The sequence below is a fragment of the Onthophagus taurus genome, chromosome 11 (genome assembly GCF_036711975.1).
Source record: "Onthophagus taurus isolate NC chromosome 11, IU_Otau_3.0, whole genome shotgun sequence".
NCBI lineage: Eukaryota > Metazoa > Arthropoda > Insecta > Coleoptera > Scarabaeidae > Onthophagus > Onthophagus taurus.
Window position 1 is genome coordinate 9,247,425 of NC_091976.1, and position 24,930 is coordinate 9,272,354.

Sequence of the window (24,930 nt, forward strand, 5' to 3'; positions counted from 1 at the left end):
GGATTTCGTTCAACTATATTTGTCATTAGCTCACAAAATTCTGTTCTTCTTCCAGGGTTGTCTTCTGTTAATTCATGAAGCATTTTAATTTTATATGGGTGATATTTATTCTTCTTTAAATATTTCCGCGCCGTTGTTGGACTCATAATCACACATTGATGCGATAGCAGCAGACGACAACTTGGTCAAACAAAGACAAAAAAGAAATTGCTAGCAATAGATTGTTAAATTTTCATAGCGACCACCCAAGGTCTCAAATTATTAATACCATGAACAATTACATAAAGAGAGCTATCTCAGTTACAGATAATGCCTTCTTAAGTGAAATAAAAAAACAGTTATATAATATTTTATTAGAAAACTTCTACCCTAAAAGATTAATTAATAATGCTTGGTATAGAATTATAAATTCTATGATAAACAAGATAAAAATACAACTACTAACATAATATATCGAAACCCACAGAACAATGTAATAGAGAATATTTTTTGAGAAGTAAAACAAAAGAAAAAATAGAAGTCCAATCATTAATTACAAAATATTTCGGTAAACATAATCAAAAGAATGAGATTGAACGAGATAGTAGAAATATAAATGATGAAACAAGTAAAGTAACAAATTTGTCCAAGTTTTGTAAGATTAAATACATGCCGTCATTAACGAATAAAATAAGTTCAGTATTTAGAGATTATGATTTTGAAGAAATTAAATTTGCAAAATATAATGACAATAAAATTAACACATTGATTTCAAATATGAAAGACAGAATTAAAACGATAGATAAAATCGATACCGTTTACAAATAAAATTGTACCAACTGTGATAAAGTGTATATTGGAGAATCAAAACAACACCTAAAAAAGCGAATTCAACATCAATACGATTCAAAACAGATTAAAATTAATAATAAAACAGCATTGTATCATCATGCTGTATTATTAAACCATAAGTTTGTCTTTGAAAACCCCAAAATACTTATTACAAATAATAATACCATGACAAGAAAAAATTTGGAATCAATTTATATAACAAAAAATATTAATCATGCAGTCAATATCAAAACTGATGTTGGGAAGATTGGAGCGCATTACGCGAATATCTTAGATAAATTAAATATATCAAGTGATGTCGTTGAAGTTAGCAACGGATTCAGAAATGAAATTCACATTTTCACAACGGACCCTCTTAATATGTGAAAAATTCATATTTGTATTGAAAAAGCTTGATGATCCATTAAGTTCACTCCAAATATCAAAATCACTATTTCGAATAACATATTTAAGCACCACCCGAAAATTCAGAGGATAAAGGGTCGAAATCACCCCCGAAATGCGTAACAAATTCATAACTTTGTCCAAAAATTTTGTGACATTTCCAAATTCAGTCGAAAGATCGAAAATAACGTTTCGAATAACATATATTATCTATGAGACACGCGGAAATTATGTTGATAAAAGGGGTGTGTAATAATAATTGTATATATAAATAATTGTAATTAAAACTGAATTTGATCTAATGTGTAGTGATCTGGATAAACATGATACGTTTCCGTAATATAAAGCGTTTTATATTGCTCAAACAAGCTTGCTTCGTTGTTCATTCCGTAATATTTACGTATAATTTTTAAATTCAGAAATCCTAGAAGAACATATTTCACAAATGCTTTGTCTGCTATATTGGTTGTTGACATTATAGACTGTTGCACTAAATGATATAAACGGAGTTAACATATCCCATTTCAAATGGTACTCTGGTTTATCAACAGAACGGTACCGCTCACAAAAATCGTTTGTATCTCTTGTATTGTATATTTCTTGTAACTCGTTTTTATAATGAATAACAAAATATTTTAGAGACATATTCCAACGCAACATTTTTAATTGTACTTGATGTGTTGAATAAACCTGCTTTATAGTGTTGACATGATGGGCAACTATAAACAAAGTTGCCAACTTTAATGGTATCTATAGAAATTACATTAGCTATGTTCGAGCAACGATCTATATGTAACCATCTGTTACATAAGTTGCAGCCTACAAAATTTTCTTCTGATCCTATACTACTTTTAAAACATTTACAATACATAACGTGAGATGACAGTAATAAAACATTTTGTAAAGAAATTCTGAAAAGGTCAGGATTAAAATTACTTTGTAATAATGATGTTTATAAATATTGTAGTGTCTCATTTTTTTGTAAAACCATCATGTACCATATAACATAGACTCCACAATTGATTGAATCCCCAGTCTCTTGGGTAGGATATGCTATTATTGTTAGTTTCCACTTCCTAGCATTTAGTTTGTCTTCGTGTAGGTGTAGACGGTCTCTAGTGGAAAATAGTCTTTTAACCTTTTTATAATTTACCAGGATTCAAAATACAAATAGAGTTAGTAGTCAAATCTAATATATGTGATAGAATCCATGTTGCAAGATTTATATATAATTAAGAAATAAAAGAAAAATAACTTCTTTCTTGCTTTTTTATTAAATTTCCTCGGTACCGGTTTCGACTAAACAGTCATCCTCAGCCGAATCTACATATATGTTAAAAAATATTTTACATAAAACTTATTTCTATAATTAATACACTTACGGTCAAATAAATCTAATTATGAAACATTGAGAACACCATATACTTAAAAAACATTACATAAAAAATGGGAATAATTTGTTAACTTCTATAGTTAGAGTATAACATTCGTGAGATTTAGTAGTTTGAACATATCCGACGAATTATTTATGCTGAGATAAGTTTGAAAAATCAGTAATAAAATTCTTTTTCCTCTTTGTAACTCGATCCGGGGACATATTGTATAGCGTTACAATTAGAGCAACTGATCAAATAAATTCCAGTCTCATTCTCAATGTTGTAATCATTAAAATGGTAATTAGACAATAATTTATCACTTGAACTATTATTGGAAAAAGAAAGGGCAATATTATAAGAAGCAAAGATTTTTTAGTAGAAAAAGCTAGGGGAGTGATGGTTTAAATACCCTTTATAACCGAACAAAGGAATTTAACCATCCTTTTGAGTTAGCAAAGTACAATAAATTCCCAATTCATATCATTAAAAATTTAATAAGAAAAATTAATATAACATTAGATCCAGTTTATTCGAAAACACCCAATTCTAAAATATTCAAATCCATACTAAGAGAGGAGACCTCAAGTTAAGTTTGGATTTAATGTTTGGTGCGGTGTCATTTGTACAAGAATTCTTGGTCCGTACATTTTTTTATGATACATTAAACGGAGATCGTTATCTTCACTTTCTACAGAACGAGTTCAGTAATATGTTGGATGGATTGCTCCTGCAGACACGTCATTTGTTTAAATGGTTTCAACGCGACGGGAGACCACCACTTATTAAGCTAGCGATACGAAATCATGGAAACTTACGTTTGCAAACGTATCTATCAATTGTTTCCATAGCATACTACCTGAAGAGTTTTCCAATTAAAAGAATAAACGGCTATAATTTATTTATTAATACAAATATCTATGTCAAGTGGTATATCGTTAGAATCGTTGAGAAAAGGCCTTATTTATAAAGTCATGGTCAACTATGGTTTCCATTAGAAAAATTACAAGTTTGTGTCATAACTCAAAAATTATTGCTTATATGTAACGCCAATACACGTACTGAGACTATCAGTCCCATAGCAGAAAACAGCTCAATTTTTGTTGCTCTAGCAACGTTGTACGTAGCACAATTTGTCCACTACATCTACTCCAGATTTTGTACTATTATAGTATTTGATAATTTCCGGTTTCCGTTGTCTATTAGTTGCCACTTCATTGTTTGACGTATGCAAGCTGGATAGCAATACAATAGTCTTACCCTTCTTTGGTGCGTAGGAGACAAGGGTTTCGTTTCTTGTGTAACCGAAAATGCTGTCATACTGTGCTCTACGTTTTGGCAAAGCAAAACTTGGTGGTAATTCTCTCTTGTTTTTTCGGACAGTTCCAACGTATGATATTTTCTTCTTTTCCAAAACTTTTACAAGTTTCAAACTTGTAAATCAATTGTCTGCGGTAATGTTTCTTCCGCTTCCATAAATTGACTCTGAAATTCGCATGATAATATCTTCCGCAGAATTACTTTTTTTGTAAGGTCCGTCAGGTTGTTGGCCGCAATAGATCTCCATGTTGGCTGTATAAAAAAGTTTTGCGTCAGCAAGACAAAAGATTTTTATACCATATTTTGTTGGCTTTGACGATATATATTGCCGGAAACCACAATGACCACGAAATGCTGGAAGCATCTCATCAATAGTGACGTTTTCGCCTAAATTGTAATGTAATTTGCTGTTCTCAATAAATAAAACAAATATTTCACGAACCTACGCTAACTTGTCAGTTTCACACCTTCTTTGTCGTGTAGATCGGTCATCAAATCGGATGCATTGCATAAGGAAACGCAATCGTGAAATTGACATAACCATTCTAAAGATGTCGAGTCCTAAGCCATCAGTTGCCCAAAAATAACAAATATTTTGGTGACCGCCTCGAAAAACTCCTGCCAAGTATAACAACCCCAGTAAAGCTTCAATTTCAATAATGTCAGTGGGGTTGCAATCTCGATCGCGGACAAATTTGTTGTCGTTTTCCATTGTGTTCCATCTTTACCTACCAAAAGTTTATCTTTGCAACGAATCATTTATCCAAAGAAACTACGTTTACTTACCGATATAATAACCAGCTTCTTGATCTTCATCATCCTCATTTTCATCATCATCGTCCATGTCATGATCCGTATCAGAGTCAACAGGTCTCTGTTCAATGTTATCTTCAGTTTCTGAATCATCTGATTCTTTGAAATCGTTATCCGGTAAAGTCACATTTTCGTCAATTTCTTTAAAAACTAAGCGATTTAGCTGATCTACATCAGCGGCATTACAAAAGTCATTTATTTATTTATTTATTACATATTCGGGATGCATACGGGGAGAATATCCCCAACAAAGCATCCTCATAATATCGAAAATTAATATAAAAAAAATTGTGATATAAACTAAAATAAATACAACGATAAAGCGATCAACAAAACATCCGCTATACATTAGTTAGTACATATTTTCTAAAAGAGCGTAAGGAAACGTCAAAGAGAGGTACATGGTTGAAGCCTTGGTTATAGGAATTAAGTATTCGAACTAATGGAGAGCTTTGGTAAAGGTTGGTGTTAGATCTATCAAGACGAAATGTAGCGTTGAAACGTATAACCCGTTGCGGTACATTGAAACTCAACTCAGGCAGAAGATCGGAGGTATGCAGCATGCCATTAACAAGCTTGAAGAGAAAGATCAAGTCAGCAACAATTCGACGCTGCTGCAGTGACAACAAGTTGAAGACCACGCAACGCCTATCGTAATCGCAGTAAGGAAGATGAAATTTATGTGCCAAATAACGTACAAAGCGTCGCTGAATAGCTTCAATACGACCACGATACACCGCATACATGGGGTTCCATATTACGGAACCATAACAAAGCACACTGTTGACAAATGCCAAATAAAGGGTTTTTATACACAAAAAATTGAAGTGAAATTCTTACTGACCTTACTGATGAAATCGCAACTTGGAATCCAATATGATGCTAAGATGTTTACTTTATAAGTGGGCGGGATAGCAGCACCGTTAAAGTTGTAAGGAAAGTTAAGAGGATAACGTTTCCTAGTAAATGTAATTTTTTGGCATTTGTCATAATTTAGGTGCAGTTTGTTGAGGCGACAGTACTCATGCAGGCGGTCAAGATCCTCCTGTAGTCTAAGGCAGTCCAGATTAGACCCGATCCTTGTGAATATTTTATTATCGTCGGCATAGAGTAGAAACTTAGAAAATATAAACACGAAGAAATATCATTTATGTACATTACGAATAGTAAGGGTCCAAGATGACTGCCCTGAGACACACCGGATGTGATAGGTTTGTAGCCAGATATAAAGCTACCAATCCTAACTGCTTGACTTCGGTTAGATAAATACGACATAATCCAGTGAACAAGACCATCTGGAATATCAAAGGAGAAAAGTTTCTGTACAAGAATAGTATGATCGATTTTGTCGAAGGCTTTGGAGTAATCGGTGTAGATTGTGTCAATCTGAATATCCTCGTTTAAAGCAGAATGAATAAAGTTTACATAAGACAACAGATTAGACTCCACCGATCGCCCAGACAGAAAACCATGTTGTTCATTGATTATAGAGTGAGAAATAGACAGACTAAGATATTCGTGGACAATTTTTTCAAATACCTTGGGGATAGCTGAAAGGATAGAAATAGGACGGTAATTGGATACCAACTGTTTAACACCGGATTTAAATATTGGAATAACGAAAGCCGTTTTCCACATACTTGGGAAAACACCTTCAAGTAAGGACTTCGAAAAAATACGAAACAGTGGCATTGACTGCTCAGTAGCAAACTCTTTTAAGAATAAAGATGGAATACCATCCGGGCCAGGACTAAACGACTGGTCAAGATGCAACAGAACGTTATGAATTGCATTAGCGGAAAACCACGGCAAAACCCCAGAGCCATGGGCAATCACTGAGCTGTCGATTGTGCCATCTACAAAAACAGACGAGAAGTAATCCGAGAAAGCACAAGAGATCGCAGAACATGAGTCAACTATGGTTCCATCAAAGGAAGTCATTGAGGCTGGCATGCCAGATGAGGAACCTCTTTTGCCATTAACAAACGACCATATCTTCTTTGGTTTCCCCAACACATCTGCCTGAATGGAACTCAGATAAGCTCTGTAATCAGCAGCTATCAATTTTGGAGAACGTTACTCCAAAATTTATAAATATACACAATTTTATATATTCCCGCTATCTGATATGCATGTCAGTTTTATTTTTATCGCGCATACTCCATCCTCCGTCTTCCGTATTTTCTTCACCAATTTCATATGTCATCGTCTTATCGTTTTGTTATCATGTCATGTCCGTTTGGTTTAAGTTTTCATTTTTAATCTGTTAACATCTGTTTATTAAAGTGTTTTTATCTTTTTACTTCATCACGTAATTGGTTTTAATTTTACTTCTCTCACACAACATAACATAACCCCATTTTGGATTTTGAATCCCTCTTCTTTGGATTTGATTCTTTGATATATTTTTTGAGAAAGCTAATATACCTTCCATTCACTAAAATTTTTATGCATGATTTATTTCATAATGATGATGGTGTTCTCAATGTTTCATAATTAGATTTATTTGACCATAAGTGTATTAATTATAGAAATAAGTTTTTTATGTAAAATATTTTTTAACATATATGTAGATTCGGCTGAGGATGACTGTTTAGTCGAAACCGGTATCGAGGAAGTTTAATAAAAAAGCAAGGAAAAAGTTATTTTTCTATTATGTCTTAAATCTAATATAATTAATATCCAATGATTGTTGTTACAATTGTGGGGCAACAGAATAAAACGGATTTCTTTAAGTGGTTTTATAAAAGGTAAAAATTTAGACGAATTCTTTACCTGATCTGAAAACAAAATTTAGACGGATATTGTGTCGATGTAATAAATGTCTTCGCGGTCTTTAAAAAAAGTAAATGCCAGAGAATCTATGGAATAAACTGCAACCCATGAACTTGTGTACAAGGTGTGCAAATTTGGGTGTTATTATAGGCTATCTCAGAAACTATAAGAGATACGAAAAAAGTAGGTGCCATGTCCCGGTCTCTTTTTTCGAGACTGACCCAATCCCGCAAACACCAAACCTCTATCTTCTTTTGTTTTTAAGTTATAGCCAAAAAGTCAAATTTTGATGATTTTTAAAAATGCTCATATTTCGTTTATTTTTGAAATTAGAGAAATGGAGTTGATACGTTCTTAAGACATTTTTTAAGTAGAATATACTGCCGTTGAAAAATTTTAAAAATATTTGATGATTTTTGAGATACAAGACAAAGTTGTAGTTTTTTAAATACAAACTATAGTAAATTATGGTGTTACTGAAAAGAGCATATTTTTAGCTTTCCAATGATGTAATGCACGCATGGTGTATTTGGGGAAAATAAGCGTTATTTTTTAATTCTAAAATATTAAAGATTAATATTCAAAATTTTAATTATAGTAGGCGAGGAATAGTATATTATTCAACAAGCGTATAATGGCGGCTGTCACCCATGAAGACGAAGTAATCTGAGTGGGTAACATCCATTATACGCAAGTTGAATACTATACTTTATCTACAACTATTTAATTTTGAAAAAAAAAATCAAAAAAAGGAAAAAAAAAACTTGATAGACATTTCAGACATAACCTCAATATAAGAAAGCTGTCATTTCTGTTAATATTTTATTTTTTTGATTAGTAGGCCGTGTCAGAACTGTGGAATAATGGCTTCATTATTCAACACTTTGTCAGTCATGAGTAATGGGTGTCATTACCCGTCAAAAATCAAATGTATAACGAATAGATAATTCAATAGTTGTAGATAAAATATTAAATGCCACTTACAAGGGAAGTATCAGAACTGTCCCTCACCGATTTTGTTGAAATTTGGTACAGCGATAGTATGGCCAAAAATAAGCTTTACGTATTTTTGTATACGTGCTAATAAAGCCCCTGGGACGAGTTATAAGGGTTGGAAATCGGGGCGAAATATATATATTCGCTTATATTCTGAGAACGAAAATAGCTATCGAAATGTGGTAAATGTAAACTGATATTCATTATCAAAGAGCTTTCCATTGATATATCACACATATATCTGAGGGCTTCAGGTGGTAAACTACCCCTAGTTTTTTGGAATATTTTAAAAACTACCCTGTCGATTTTGGCGATATTATGTGTCCTTATAGTACGTTTAAAAATATTAATGACGTGTTTTTTCTTATTTGCCTCTGACCATCCCCTGCAAAATTACGGGGTATGATAGATAACCCCTTTCCTTAAGAATAATGTGATAAACTGTAACACTTTTGAACAATATTTTGAAGAAAACCATAAATTAGTTGTAAATTAAGATTTACGCAGTAAAGTAAACCCTATATGACATTAAGGGGTGGCTGGGGTTAACTACCCTAACCACCCCAAAAATATTTTTTTTTTGCGAAAATTTTGTCGTTTTTGGTGCAATTTCCCACGATGATTTTTTTATACGTTAAGGCGCGTACACATACAGCGAACGAAGGCGAATGAACGGTCGAGAACGAATTCTTTCGGTTGATGTGTACGTATCAACGAACGCGTTTGAAAGTGTTTGTTCACATTCGTTGCAGTTCGCTTGCGAGGCGGTAAACTGGTAAACATCAAAGGATATTTGCCATAAAAGTCGTTCGAATTTGTTTTAATGTGTACGTGGTTTTGTGGCGATTGGCCGAATTCTTTATTTCAGTTCATAGTAGAGTTGCTGATAGTTTAAAATGGAATGGAGTAATTCTAAGGCTCTGGAACTCATTAATGAGTACCGCAGTAATGAATGCCTGTGGAATCCGGTTGAAAACGAATATAAAAATAAAATTAAAAAAATGGACGCCTGGAATAAAATTGATAAAAATCTTAATTGTGAAGCAGGCGAAGCAAAAAAAAAATGGATTCCCTTTTAAGTTCATTCAGGCGAGAACGACAGAGACACGAACAAACTATGAAAACTGGCTCTGGCACCCGTGATGTGTATATTATTGTTGGCAATAATGAAAATCATGGAAAAAATGTTTTAAACACAACGATTGTTTACACCATGCACAAGTTATAACAGCTATATCTCCACAGATAGGGGACGTAGATTTTTCATTGGAAAAGCAAACCTCCCCGGGATTTTCAAACTGTACTGGTCTTTCCTCTATAGAGCCTGATTCAGAGTAAGTGCCTTATTTTTTTTTAGCCACACTATGGGTAGTACTTGCAAAATATTTGGCAGTAATATGTTTTAGGACATTCTCTACACGATGGTGATATCACATTTTCAATTGGACTGTCAACTTTTTTTTTAAATGGAATGCCAAAATTTTTTTTTATTATTGAGATCCTAAAAACATTCTTTTTACGATAGTATTGTGTTTTTCTTAAAAATTCATTTCTTTCCCCATCAAAAAGCACCCTAACATTTTAATCTAGTAGCGCATGAATGTTTTACACTCGATGTTATTTTTGTCCAAATAAATAAATAAGTAGATGTTTATTACAAAATAAAGTTTGATTGTTTCTTTTGTGTCTAGCGCTACTTGATATTTGGACAAAAATAACATCGAGTGTAAAACATTCATGCGCTACTAGATTAAAATGTGTGCTTTTTGATGGGGAAAGAAATGAATTTTTAAGAAAAACAAAATACTATTCGTATAAAGAATGTTTTTAGGATCTCAATAATAAAAAAAAAATTTTGGCATTCCATTTAAAAAAAAAAGTTGACAGTCGCCATTTTGAAAGAATTCGTCCAATTGAAAATGTGATATCACCATCGTGTAGAGAATGTCCTAAAACATATTACTGCCAAATATTTTGAAAGTAGTACCCATAGTGTGGCTAAAAAAAAATAAGGCGCTTACTTTGAATCAGGCTGTATATCCAGATACAAACCGGGCGTATTTAAAAACATTAATAAATCGTGGGAAAGACAACTGGTTATGCGTTAAGGATTGCAATTTTAAAATATTATCTCACTGATGCAAATTGACATCGTACTGGTAGAGAATAACTTGATCAGAAAATCTTATAATGAAATTTTCCCATATTCTAAAACCAAATACATCCAGGGGTTGAATTTGACCTGTTGTCTACAAGAATCTAGTAATAGTAATGATTTGGGTCCGGTGTTTGGGAAATAGACATTTTGTAGCCAATTTTTCATATGAGCAGAAGTCAGTTTACCAGACTTTGATGCTAAAACGAATATGTTATCTGCTTTGAACATTGTATTTATTACCCTCGGTCCAAACGTACCAGAGGATTCTTTTAAAACAATGAAAAGAGGAGAAAGTAGCTTTCCATTTCCAGATATGATGGGTTGAATTGTGTAGCTATGTGTTGTCGATGACACCGACTGGACCACGCTTTCCACGGTTTTAACCCCTAAAATTTTAACCCCTAAAACCCCTTTTAAATAAAAATAAATTAAAAAAAAACTAAACTAACAATGTAGAATACAATTTGTGATACTTAACCATTTTTTTTCAGTTGCTTTATAACTCATTATTAATAAATATTTCTATAATTATTCTAACTTTTGTGTTATTTAAATAGAATAAGAATAAAAAAGCTTTTTCTGTAGGAGTATGAAAGTTATTAGCGAGAATATATTTTCTACCCCAAACTTCTAACCCTTGTAACTTCTTACAATAGTACTACCTAACGTATAAAAAAATCATCGTGGTAAATTGCACTAAAATCGACAAACAATTTTCCGGAAAAAAAAATTATTTTTGGGGTGGTTAGGGTAGTTAACCCTTAATGTCGTATAGGGTTTATTTTACTGCCTAAATCTTAATTTACGTCTAATTAATGGTTTTTTTCAAAATATTGTTTAAAAGTGTAACAGTTTATCACATTATTCTTAAGGAAAGGGGTTATCTATCGTACCCCGTAACTTTGCAGGGGATGGTCAGAGGCAAATAAGAAAAAACACGTCATTAATATTTTTAAACGACAGCCAAAATCGACAGGGTAGTTTTTAAAATATTCCAAAAAACTAGGGGTTTACTTATAGTTTACCCCCTGAAGCCCTCAGATATATGTGTGATATATCAATGGAAAGCTCTTTGAAAATAAATATCAGTTTACATTTACCACATTTCGATAGCTGTTTTCGTTTCCAGCCTATAAGCGAATATATATATTTCGCCCCGATTTCCAACCCTTATAACTCGCCCCAGGGGCTTTATTAGCACGTATAAAAAAATACGTGAACCTTATTTTTGGCCATACTATCGCTGTAAAAATATCAACAAAATCGGTGACGGACAGTTCTGATACTTCCCTTGTTAGTTACTGTAGTGACGTGAGTTTACTGACCATTTCATTCATGAATTTTTCGAAACGACATTCCCGCTTAAAAATTCCTCATTATCTTTAAATACATAAAGCGATAAAATTTAAAAAACGATTCTTTGAAAATGATAGATAAGGCTCCATATCCCATATAAACATTATTTCAATGGAAAGTCCGCTGCCCAGCTTATGATCCCTAATCTTCAGATTGTTGTTCTCTTTATTGTGCTAATAAGAAACTTACACTCTTTACACTCGTCAATCAGTAGTACAACAAAATATCAATTAATTAATTAGAATATAATAAAACGACCCTACAAACCACAAAATTACAGTATACAAAAAAAGAGAAAATGAATCTCAAGCACTAAATAGGTCTACGGAGGTCTCAAGAAATTCCCGTATAGAATAGAATCCCGTCTTTAGCAAGAATGTTTTTAACTTCCCAAGCAACTCGTCCGCTGGAAGAGCTCTCACACTATGTGGCACGTGATTATACAATTTTTGTCCCATGTATATAGGACCTGATTGTGTCTTGCATAACCGCGCAAAGTCTGGGTAGAGGTCTTCTCTCCCACGCGTTTCATACGGGTGAATATCACCGTGCATCCTTAAGGAGTTCATGCTCTCCAAGATGTATCCCACGCAGCGAAGGATGTACAGAGATGGAATGGTGAGTATAGACTGCGCAATAAAAGCATTTCTGCAATCATCACGATAACCTAAACCCTACTATTCTTACCGCCCTGCGCTGCAGCCCGAACATGTGAGCAGCTTCAGGGGCTGCTCCCCATGCTAGTATAGAGTAAGACAGTATGGAATGAACAAATGCAAAATAAGCACTTTTTACTGCTTTTGGCGTAACAGTTACTGCAAGCCGCCTTAGGAGAAATATATTACGGTTAACTTGTTTGCCCATCTCCACACTATGTTCGTGAAAACGCAACGCAGGAGCGGCGATGAGAGGCCCAAAAACTTGGTTACATCGGGACAAGGAGCGTCAATCTGCCTCAATGTGAACGGAAGTGTGACAGTTTTATTTTCATTAAGACAAAGCTCGTTCGCAAGGCACCAGTTCCGCGCCCTCGACAGAGCCAACTCAGCCCCACTAGCAGTATCATCCCGATTTCTACCTCTTATTAAGACTGTAGCATCATCAGCATATAGGATGCAATCACAGTTATCAAGACCTGCTTTTATGTAATAAGCAAAATCATTGAAGAACAACATAAATAAGAGAGGGCCCAAGATTGATCCTTGTGGTACCCCTCTCACTATCGGCAAGGAGTCAGATGTAGAGTTATTAACTCTTGTCACATGCGTCCTCCCGTTTAGATATGAGTGAATGAGACTGATAGAAAGATCATCAAAGTGATATATATTTATTAATTTATGTATTAGAATAGTATGCGATACACAGTCAAAGGCACGAGACAGGTCCAAGAACAAAGAAATACAATACTCGCCATTCTCGAAAGTATCCATGCAAACATTCGTTAACTTTATTATTGCACATTTACTCCCCTGAAATCCAAATTGATTATCATACAATATATTATATTTTTTTACGTGAGACATTATTCGATTATAGATCGCTCGCTCATACACCTTGGAGAACACGGGAAGGATGCTAATCGGTCTATAATTAGTGACCTCGCTCTTGCTACCACTTTTAAACACCGGCACAGAGGCTTTCTTCAGGCTGTCAGGGAATATTTCCTCCTTAAATGCAGTATTAATTAATTTACATAAAGGAAGAACATATAAGCTTATGTTATTTTTTATGAAGTTAACTGACAGGCCGAAGATATCTCTAGATGGACTATTTTTTAGGCCGCGAAAAATTTCGCGAACCTCATTGTGTGTTACTGCCTGCAAGCTAAACATATTAAAATTACTCGGAATAGTGCAAACACTGGTATGATCATTTCGTACTCCAGTTAAGTTTCGAACAATAGTTACAGGCATGTTCACAAAATAATTATTTACTTCATCTGGATTCAGATCCAAGCACTGACTCTCTCTGTCCCTCCGCTGAGCATTAATCAGTTTCCATGCGGCACAAGATTTGTTACTTGAATTTTCGATAAAAGAGCTAGTCGCGTTAATTTTCGCTTCGGATATAGCTTTCCTATATATAGCTCTTGTAGTGTTTCGTAAATGAAGTAAGTTATTTGTTTTATGCAATTCGACTATGCAATTCACAAAGCAGGTTGTACCTAGACCTCAAGTGTGATAATGGCTGGTTAAACCATTTTACACTGCCATCAGTGGACCTTGACACTTGACGGCGTAAGGGAAACGCCACATAGAAAGCTTCCAGGATATGTTGGAAAAACAATTCATATTTAAAAATAATTTAATTATTTAATCTTCCTCTATCTCACCCAATTTCAAAAGAAATGGTTGCTAATATGAAAAAACTTCTAAATCTCATGGTTGGGGAAAACTGGGAAGATACTTACAACCAGTAAGTTTAGTAGAAGAAGATGACACAGTCTGTGACTGTTCAGTTCCCGAAGTTGTTGTTCATATTTAATTATTCATTAATTAATACGTTTCTCGTATTTTTAATAAACAAACTTTATCTACAAATCATTTTTTATTGGTGAACAAACACTATACTACCGACCTTTGATACATAGTGTAACTTTCCCGAGGTATATTAACAAAACAAATCGTTTGACACATGTCATAATATTGGTAAGTTAGAATATCATCTTCATATCGTTAAATTTTGCGGTTGGCGATAAAATGTTGTATGCAACACGTCAGCAAAGTGTCTTTATCGAACTCGCTTGTTTACTCGCCTCGCTCGCTTCGCTCGCTCGACTCGCAAACTCAGACTCGTTCGATAAAGCATCACTTTGCCGACTTGGTACATAAATAACTATTTCTATTGGTTATATTAAAAAATTACCGCTTTAATTAATTATTTGTGAAAATAAAGGCGGTCAAACTAGTAGTTCTAAATTTAATTAAAAATTAGTATTTGACCAAACGATCAAATACTAGACGAATTGGTTGTTGTATAATCTCACAAGTATTTATATTTGATTAATAAAATGGAAAAATGTGTAATACCTATTTTTAAAATTTATATCTTTCCGTTTAAATTGTTTAGTATTTGACCAAAACTTTTATACTTTAAAAGTAAGATACAATCAGTTTAAATATGCGGTCAATTACTGATTCTTCTTTTGGTCATTTATAGTACAGAAACAGGGCAAACACTGAGTTTTTTAACCGATTTTAAATTTTATAAATAGTTAAGCCTAATAAAAAATATAAAAAGTGTAAATGTTTTTTTATTTTTAACAATAAAAGTAATTGAACACACTTAAGCAGTAATCAATCTGTAAAATTGGAGGATAAAAGGTTGGTCAAACACTGACTCTTATAGTGGAAATCTAAATTTTCCATATAGATTTTCAATTTTTTGATAATAATTGACCACTATAAGAGTCAGTGTTTGACCAACCTTTTATCCTATATATTATGATATATTATTTATACATTATGATTCATATTGTTTCATGTAGATTGTATGCTACTCTTTATTTAACGTATTGTTAATTCATATTAGATCTCAAACATAGCGTATTTTTTTTTTGTTCTTGCTTGGTACTTACATAATTGAATAGTTTAATTAATTAGTTTAATTAGTACATTTAGATTGTGCATTTTATTGCTGTTTACTCTTTGTTATATTTATTGCTTTACTAAAGTGTTCTGCCTTGTCTTATGATTAAGTTTGCCAATATGAATATCAGATCATTACTGTCGGGGTTTTCTATATTTTCGGACTTTGTGTTGGAACAAAATTTTGATGTTGTATTAGTATCTGAAACTTGGATATCAGATGATTTTATGCTGACAGCGTGTCACGTTCCAAATTATTATTTTATTCACCAACGTAGAATTACAAGCAAACGTGGCGGTGGTGTTGGTATATACATTAAAACTAATTATAAGTTTCATGGACTTGGTGTTCCCAGTTTTGAGCATTTGGAACAGTTGTGGATTTCAGTCATTTTTAAAAATATCAGGTACTGTATTGGTGCATTGTATAGGCCTCCTTGCTCGGCTTGTAGTGAATTTTTTGATACGTTTGATGAAACTTTGGATCTTTGCTCATTCCACAGTGTGATGAGTTGATATGTGCTGGAGATATTAATATTGATTTGATGAATCCCAATCATGGTCACGCAGTTGGTTTTTCAGAGATACTTGAAGGTTATGGTTTGCTGCAGCTTGTTAATGAACCAACTCGCATTACACCTGCTACTGAGACGCTTATCGATGTTGTGGTTACATCTTGTGTTAATGTTTCTGTTTTATCACTTGAGTCTCTTCATGACCTTACTGATCATGAACTGATATATTTTTGCATTAGTGTTCCTGATGAGGGGAGGAGCCCGGTGATGAGAACTTACAGAGATTTTTCTGCATTTAACTTGAATTTTTTCACGTTAGATCTTCAATCGCAGCCGTTTGACCTTGTGTATGGAATTGATGATGTTGAAGTGAAATTACGGTACTTTAACCATTTAATTTTAGCATTATTCGATGCTCATGTACCTGTAAAGACGGTGAGGCTTAGCAAAAAATCTGTCCCCTGACTTACTCCCCTGCTTAGAGACATGATTAAGTTTAGAGATCGTCTTTACAGCAAATACAAAAAGTCTAAAACTGATCTAGCACTTAATGAATACAAATCTTTTAGAAAACATGTTGCTTGCGCAATAAAGACCGAGCAGAAGGCGTACTATGAATCATCTTTTAAAAATAAAAGTTCTAGGGATCTCTGGAAATCACTAAGGCATCTGAATGTTATCAAATCAAAAGAGCGGGTACTTCCATAACATTTGAATGACGTTGCAGTTATTAATGATAACGTTTTACAAGCTGCAGTAAACTCAATGATCGCTGATCCAGACTTAATTCAGGCTTATACTACTACGAAAAAGACTACCTTTAATGAAATGTTTGGTTTTGTGCCTGTCTCGGAGCATATTGTAGCGGGCCATTTATTGAATATCAAATCTGGCTGTGTGGGATATGATGAACTCTCAGTTGTGATGATACATTACTGTTGTCCCTTCATCATTCCTTACGTCACACATATTATTAATATATGCTTATCGAGGTCAATCTTTCCAAAATGTAGGAAGAAATCTTTGGTAACACCTTTGCCAAAGATTAAAAATTTAAAAAGATTGATAGTTATGTGTCAGACAGACAACAAGCCGTTAAATTGGGTGTTCGGAGATCTGAACTGCGAGGCTTGAAATCAGGAGTGCCACAGGGTTCTATCTTGGGGCTTCTACTATTTTGTATCTACACCTCTAATCTGTCGACAGTTTCGAAATATTTAGAGTCACATTTTTATGCGGATGATTCCCAAATTTATCTATCGTTCCTGCCTACATGGCCACTGCTCAAGTTAAATTGAGTGAGGACATCAATAATTTGATAGATGTATCCACTAAACACTCGTTACGGGTAAATTCAAATAATTCAGTGGTTATGCTCTTTGGCAGGCGGAGTGCACGAGACTCTATTGCAGAAAATTTTAAAATAAACATTGGTGGGGAATGTATTGGTTTTAAGGAGTGTGCTAGAAATTTAGGATTACAGCTCGACTCGAATCTTAGGTTCGAAAAGCACATCCTGAACAAAACAAAAATCTCATTTGCTGCTTTGAAGCTCATATACAGCATGAGGAATATTTTAAATCGCAGCACAAAGGTTATGCTTTGCGATTCTTTAGTGCTGAGTCATTTTAACTTTTGTGATACAGTATATCATAGTTGTCTGAACTTAAAAACATCACAAAGGATTCAGCTTGTTCAGAATTCATGTCTCCGAATGATTTTCGGGCTTCGACGAGGGTGAAATATCTCACACAGGCTGATCGATCTTGGGTGGCTGAATATGTTTAATCGTCGTATATACCATATGGTTTCATTTTTTCATAAGTTACTGTTGCTTAAATGTCCATCTTATTTGTATGATAAGATTAAATTCCGCACTGATGTCCATAGCTTAAATGTTCGAAGCAAGGGTATTGTGACACCACCGCTGCATGTGACTACATTATTTGAGCGATTATTCTCTTACAACTTACCGACATTTTATAATAGTTTACCCCAATCATTGAAAATGATTGAGCTTGATAATGAGCTTGCCGGCGTTTAAAGTAAAGATCAAAAAATATTTATATGGAGAACAGTGTGATCATATACAGGGCGGGACACGTGGAATGCGATGATTTGGTTTTGCTTTTTATGCAAGTATATTATTATTTCTAAAAATTTTTTTTTTCTTTCGTTTATTTTTAATTGGTGAGCTACTATTATTATTAGTTTTTTTTGTACCTAGTTTAGTTTTGTTTTCTTTTTGTTTTTTTTATTATTATTATATTTTGTTTATTTTTATGGCAGGGTTGAGTCGAAGAGAAGACGATTATCTTAACTTCGCCCTTGCCAACCAGTTATATTTATATTGTTATTTTGTGAAATGCCATTCTAGTAAAGTTTATAGTTATTATTATTATTATTATTATAACACTCCAACCAATAAAATTTCTAAACTAATCCAAAACTTCCTTTATAAACATTTTCACAACAACTTCACACACACAATCAAAAATTCTACGGATCTAATAAATAAACTAAAGAACTTCAAAATTAAAAACCTTAGTAAACTAATTTCTTTCGACATAAAAAATTTATACTCTAACGTTCCAATCGATAAAACATTATCTATCGTCAAAAAATACTTGATCAGTTCACAGGATATCAATAAATTAAACATATTAGAAATTAATAGTTTCATTGGTCTTTTAGAGATTCTATGTGGTCAGAACTTTTTTACCTTTAACAATAAATTTTACAAAATGAAAGACGGTTTGCCTATGGGCTCACCTATTTCAGGTATTCTTTCAGATATTTATGTTAATGAATTTGAAAAAGAACCATTTTCAGATAAAAACCATTTTTTCAATAAGGATATTGCTTTCTATGCCAGATACGTGGATGATTTAGAATTTACCCTCGAAAAAGAAAATAATTATAAAATTAATTTCCTAGGTTTGGAGGCTTCTAGAAACGAGGAAAATATTATCAACTTCAATGTTTTTAGAAAACCCACTACCACAGATTGTGTAATACCAAAAAATTCCTATTCTTGTGATCAACATAAATTTGCCAGTTTTCGCTTCTTTTTCAATAGAATTTATAACGTTCCTTTAAACAATGACAACCTCAACCTTGAAATAAAGAAGATTTTAAAAGTAGGACTCAATTATGGTTTTTCTATAAAAGATTTACAAAACATTTACTATAAAGTACACAACTCACAAATTACTAAATTAATCTATCCTCACATTACCATTACCACCCATCTATTGTTAACCCTAGAAGGTATACCGGGGTTACGTGTGACCCCAAAAGAATTGAATTTTTTCGCTTATATTCTTATTTCGCGCTTGGTGGCGCTGATAGTTTAGGTAAGGTTAGTAGACTGTGAATAGTATAAACACGTGCAGTGAACCTTGCGTTGCCGATTATCGTTTTCTCAATAAAAATTATTTGGGGTTGTGAGTGACTCCAGGATACGTTTGCGTATTGTAAAATAATACTATTTGTAATTTCGTGTGATAGAATATTTGTGAAACATGTCTAAAAAACCGTTAGTGCTCTAGATCCGGACTTTGAAAAAACTGTCCTACAATGGTACAATGATTCAGAAAGCGATGTGGATGACAATTTTGCAGAAAGTGACGGCGAGGACAAGGTGGAAGAGTTGTCGGAACACATCGATGACACTTCTTCTGAAGATGATGAGTTTGAAGAACGTCCACTTCAACGTGATGGAATTTTGAAGGGCAAAAATGGTTTTGCATGGAGTTCGCGAGAACCTGCAAAAACCAGAACGCCTTCAAGAAACATCGTGGTAAAGGTACCTGGAATAAAGAATGCACGTGTAGTTATTAGAGAAATAGATGCTTGGGCTATTTTATTCACACCTACAATTTTAAATGAAATTATAACTCATACAAATGAAGAAATAGAAAGACAAGGTGTCAAATACCAGCCAGGTACGAAATACGTACATCCTACAGATAATGTAGAAATCAATGCCCTATTAGGCCTTTTGTACATAGCTGGTGCTCGAAAAGGTGCACATCTATCTGTACAACAAATGTTTTCTTCACAAGGACCTCAAATATATAGATGCATTATGCCTGAAATACGTTTCAAATTCTTATTGAATTGTCTAAGATTTGACGATAAAGAAAAAAGAAATCGTGAAGACAAATTTTCACCGATAAGGCAAATATGGGAGGATTTTATAGAAAATTGTACAAAGAGTTACTCTCCTCACTGCTACGTAACTATAGATGAGCAGCTACTTGGTTTTAGGGGCAAATGCCCGTTTCGTGTATATATAGGATCTAAACCTGACAAATACGGAATTAAGGTTGTATGTATGTGTGATTCGCGTACATATTACATGATAAGTGCTATTCCATACATTGGAAAAAACACCAATCCAACCAACAAATCTGTTCCAATGTATTTAGTGAAGGAGTTATCCAAATCTATTCATGGAACAAATAGAAACATTACAATGGATAACTGGTTTACGTCTGTTCCATTAGCCAAAGAAATGCTTAGCAGCAAAGATTTAACAATCGTGGGAACAATAAGACATAATAAAAGAGAAATACCACCTTCTTTTTTACCTTCTAAGAATAAACCCGTACTAACTTCCGAATTTGCTTTCTCAGACAAATTGACGTTGGTTTCGTTTACACCAAAAAGAAATCAATCTGTCATACTAATCTCGACCATGCACGCTGACAAGAATGTTAACGAGGTTTCGAAGAAACCAGAAATTATTGAGTTTTACAACTCCACCAAAGGTGGAGTAGATACATTCGATCAGATGGCTCACAACTACACCGTATCCAGGAAAACAAGAAGGTGACCACTTAGATATTTCTATGGGATGCTTGATCAAGCCGCGATAAATGCCTTTGTGTTATATAATGTGTCGCGTAACGCTAGCAAAATTACCCGAAATAAATTTTTGCAATCACTTGGACTGCAACTAGCTAAACCTTGGATGGAAAGTAGGCTCTCCAAAAAGATATCCGGTAAACTGCAAAGTGAAATACGAGAAGTACTGGGACTAACACATATTTCAGAAGAGGAACAGCTTGGTCCAGCGCCAAAAAAACTCAAATACATATACTCAACTCTGTATATGTCCTCGTTCACGTGATCGAAAATGCAGAGTTGTATGTTATATGTGTTCCAACAATGTATGTAACGAACACCGTACTGATATTTGTCTAAACTGTAAGAGAAATACTTAAAGTTGCTATCGGCTTCACTAAATAAACGTTTAAAAAATTTTATTTTATTTTTCCTAAATTAATTTCTGGGGTAACTGGTGACCCCAAGTATACGTTTTCAAGTGTGTTATTTTGGTATACCTTCTAGGGTTAACCCCGTTAAACATAACTTGTTGAAATTTGGCCTTGCCGCTGCCTTTGTCTCTCAAAACAAAATTCATAAACACCTTTTTAACAATAAACATCAATTTAACAAAGAGGAGCTGAGTGGTATTTATGAAATCAAATGTCCAGATTGCGATAAAATTTATATTGGTCAGACTGGACGCAGCATTTAAAAAACGTTTTAAAGAACACCTAAGCAAAACCTCATCTGCAGTTTAACATATTAATGAACAAAAACATGAATAATGTTAAATTACTTTTAAATGTGGGGAAATCGAGAGAAATGGACCTTCTTGAAGAGTTGCATATTTATTTAAACAATCACAATAACAAACTTCTAAATGACACAACAGAGCTTAATAATACCCATCAATTTTTAAAATTCATTTAAAATTTAACCTCCCCCTCCACTTCCATTTTACTTTTCCGGCGCAGGACTTTTCCCAAAATTTTATCTCCTTCAGTCCACCTCAAGTTTCTTCACGTCGCAGATGGACTCCTAAGAATAAAACTTTAATTTTTCGATAATTTTATAAAAAATTTCTTCTGTAAGTTTATGCAACTCTTAATTAATTTTTCCAACTATACTAAATAAATTTTCTCCTTTCAGATTTTAAGCAGTTCAATTAATTTCAATTTCTATAAAAACCAGTTTTTTTAACAATAAAAAGTAAGTGGCCATTTTTCTCGATTCCTTTAACATAACACGTGTCTTTACTTTGTTTTAGAATATTTTTAACTAAACTAACTTACCCTTAAGGCCTTTAAATTTTAGTAATGCCTATAATTGACGGTAACTAAACAAAATTAAATTTATGTATAACAATTTTCTTGCTTTAATTTTGTGTTTCTAGTCGTGCCTGATGAAGAGATTTTGAATCTCGAAACATGTTGCACTGATCTTGTAATAAAAAATAAATTTTTTGTACTCATAGCATCTAGATACCTATTTCCCGCACAGAGAGGACGTGCGGGAAACGCGTTTTCCCGCACAAATGCTTTTTGTTACCGCAACTAACAGGAATATTTAATGACCAAATGTGCATGTTTATAAGAAAAGGTTAATAAGAACGTTTTCTACATTCGTGTGCAGATAACACAGTTTTAAAATATTTAAAAAAATCTATAAAAATCAATTTGCAATCAATAAAATCAATATTGACGTTTTGAATTTCGGTTGATTGTTTCCTATCAAAAACCCCACATGCAACTCATATAGTCACACAGGGACGTTTTATTCGTTACAAAAAATATTGTACAATACTCATGCGCAAAGGATTTTTCCAGCATTCGCATGCAAATGCAGAACTCACTCCCTTCGGTCGTTCGTTTTGCAAACTAGCGTGCTCATGTGAAAAGCGAGCCTTTCCGCATTTGTATCGTAAATAACTATTTCATTGTTCCCAAGGAGTCTTTATTTGTCACCGAGTTTTTCATGGTTTTGTTGTGGTTTTTTGTAGATATGATTGTGATTAAGAGTAACAAAGTTGTTGACTGAAGATGGGAGTTGATCCCGAAACGTCTCTAACCGTTTAATATAGAATATTTACAGAGGAAAAAGTGGTCTGAATTAAACAATATATAAACGTTTAAGAGAACTGCAAAACTCCTTGAATTCTCGCAACCTCTACGTTCTATGTAATACGTTTATTAATTCAAATAAACCGTCGAATGTAATAAAGACACGCTTGATGAAGATCTTCCCGAATTCAAGGAAAATTTTCACTTTAAATTATCATTCCCACTGAGAGTTTCTCTTTCTTTCCCTCTTTTCTTCAAGATGTAATGAGTTTTAATCATATATTATTGTGAAATAAATTAAAATTAATTAGTTTAAAATGAACACTTTCTGATATATAAAGTGTAATAAAAATTCTTTTTTGATTTACTGAGGTGATTTATTGAGTTGATTTCCCCTCTACCCAATTTGGTTAAATTCGTGTGCAGTACCGATACCCAGAGTGCTCTTATGCATCCCGGAACGCTTCAGTATCCTGGTAACATCGCGACCAGAAGGATCTCGGGATACAATCCTAATTTATTTGTGTTTATATTTCACTTTCTTAAATAAGAATAAATTTATAGTTTTGTGAGTTACCATAATTATGGAAATTACGGATTATTTAAAATTAAAGTTAGAAGAAAAGAAAAAACCGTAGGAAAATCTTCTATATAAAGTAAGAAAATTTATTTTAAACTTTAATAAACTTTGTAAACTTCACGCGATATACAGCGCGTGACCCAGTCTCAACCTTACAATAAGCGTAAAGAAGTATCGTGATACAAACGGCATCGTTCTATACCAAGGAACCCTCTGCACTGTCGGTTAACATCTAGCGTATATAATACCTTTGATAATATATCTGAGATAACCCAGACCAGAATTTCAAGAAATTGCATTAAAAATGACGAAATTTATAGTTTTATTTTTTAACGATTCTTATACCATAATGTGACTCCCATGATGTGGGATTAATAGTAAAGTAAATCCACACTAAAAAATTTGCGATTTATTCATTATTTATGACAAAAATTAAGAAAAATGAAATAACAGTTCAATGTATAGTACCGTGGACCGAGATTACTAGCAGTCACATACCCTCACTAGCAGTGAGCGACCAGCTAACTGGTGTGTTTCATTTTTTCTCTTAATTTGGTCAGGCTTAATTTTGATCATATTTTATAATGAATGAATTAAATGAATTTAATAAAATCTTTTTTATTATCTTTTATTAAAGATGTGTTTGCCGTTTTTAAGTGAACAAAATTTTTACATAATTTGTAGAAAAGCGAATAATAATGTTAATATGTTCAATACAAAAATGTTTCGGAAATTCCTAGAAACAGATTAATGATTCTGTTTGTCTGGAATAACATTATTTCATTTTTATGCCAAGAGAAGGTTTTGTAAATTGAAACAAATGCGTGAAGAAAAAAATTAAGACAAAAAATAATAATTATAATTAATATAAAAACAATATACAGTATGTCCCCGGATCGACTTACAAAGAGGAAAAAAGATTTATTATTGATTTTTCAAACTTATCTCATCATAAATAATGCGTCGGATATGTTCAAACCACTAAACGAACTTTATATTCTAACTATAGAAGTTAACTAATTAACCCCATTTGTATGTAAAAATTATACTTTTCCTAAATTTCAAATTTTTCAAGTTCAATTTACAATATGTAACCATAGAAACCATAAAAGTTACAACTTATGTTAGTGAAAAATATAAGGACAAATCAAATTAAAATATGGCTAATTGAATAAAATATTTTAAATGTAAATTTATGTAATAACACACTATGTAAGTAATAAATATTATTTATTTGTAAGTGAACAAATCCTCATTCAAACAAATTCCCTCCCAATTCGGCACACATTTGAAGACGAGTTCTAAATTCTTTATAAGAAGTACGAATTTCCGCCAGTGGTAGAGAT

General features: G+C 33.1%; 2 protein-coding genes across 2 annotated transcripts in view; both read left to right on the top strand.

Annotated features, from left to right (window-relative positions):
* Positions 1-5,900: 5,900 nt before the first annotated feature.
* Positions 5,901-20,948, top strand: LOC139432065 (piggyBac transposable element-derived protein 4-like). Its single transcript, XM_071200402.1, has 2 exons — positions 5,901-5,932; positions 19,652-20,948. Exons 1-2 carry the CDS (start codon positions 5,901-5,903, stop codon positions 20,946-20,948), a joined length of 1,329 nt encoding a protein of 442 aa, XP_071056503.1.
* Positions 20,949-23,418: 2,470 nt separating this feature from the next.
* The window catches only part of LOC139431885 (ras-related and estrogen-regulated growth inhibitor-like), a 55,094-nt gene continuing 53,582 nt past the window's right edge, over positions 23,419-24,930 (top strand). Inside the window, exon 1 of the mRNA XM_071200131.1 lies at positions 23,419-23,660. The gene's annotated coding sequence lies outside the window, so the exon portion shown is untranslated. The remainder of the gene's footprint in view (positions 23,661-24,930) is intronic.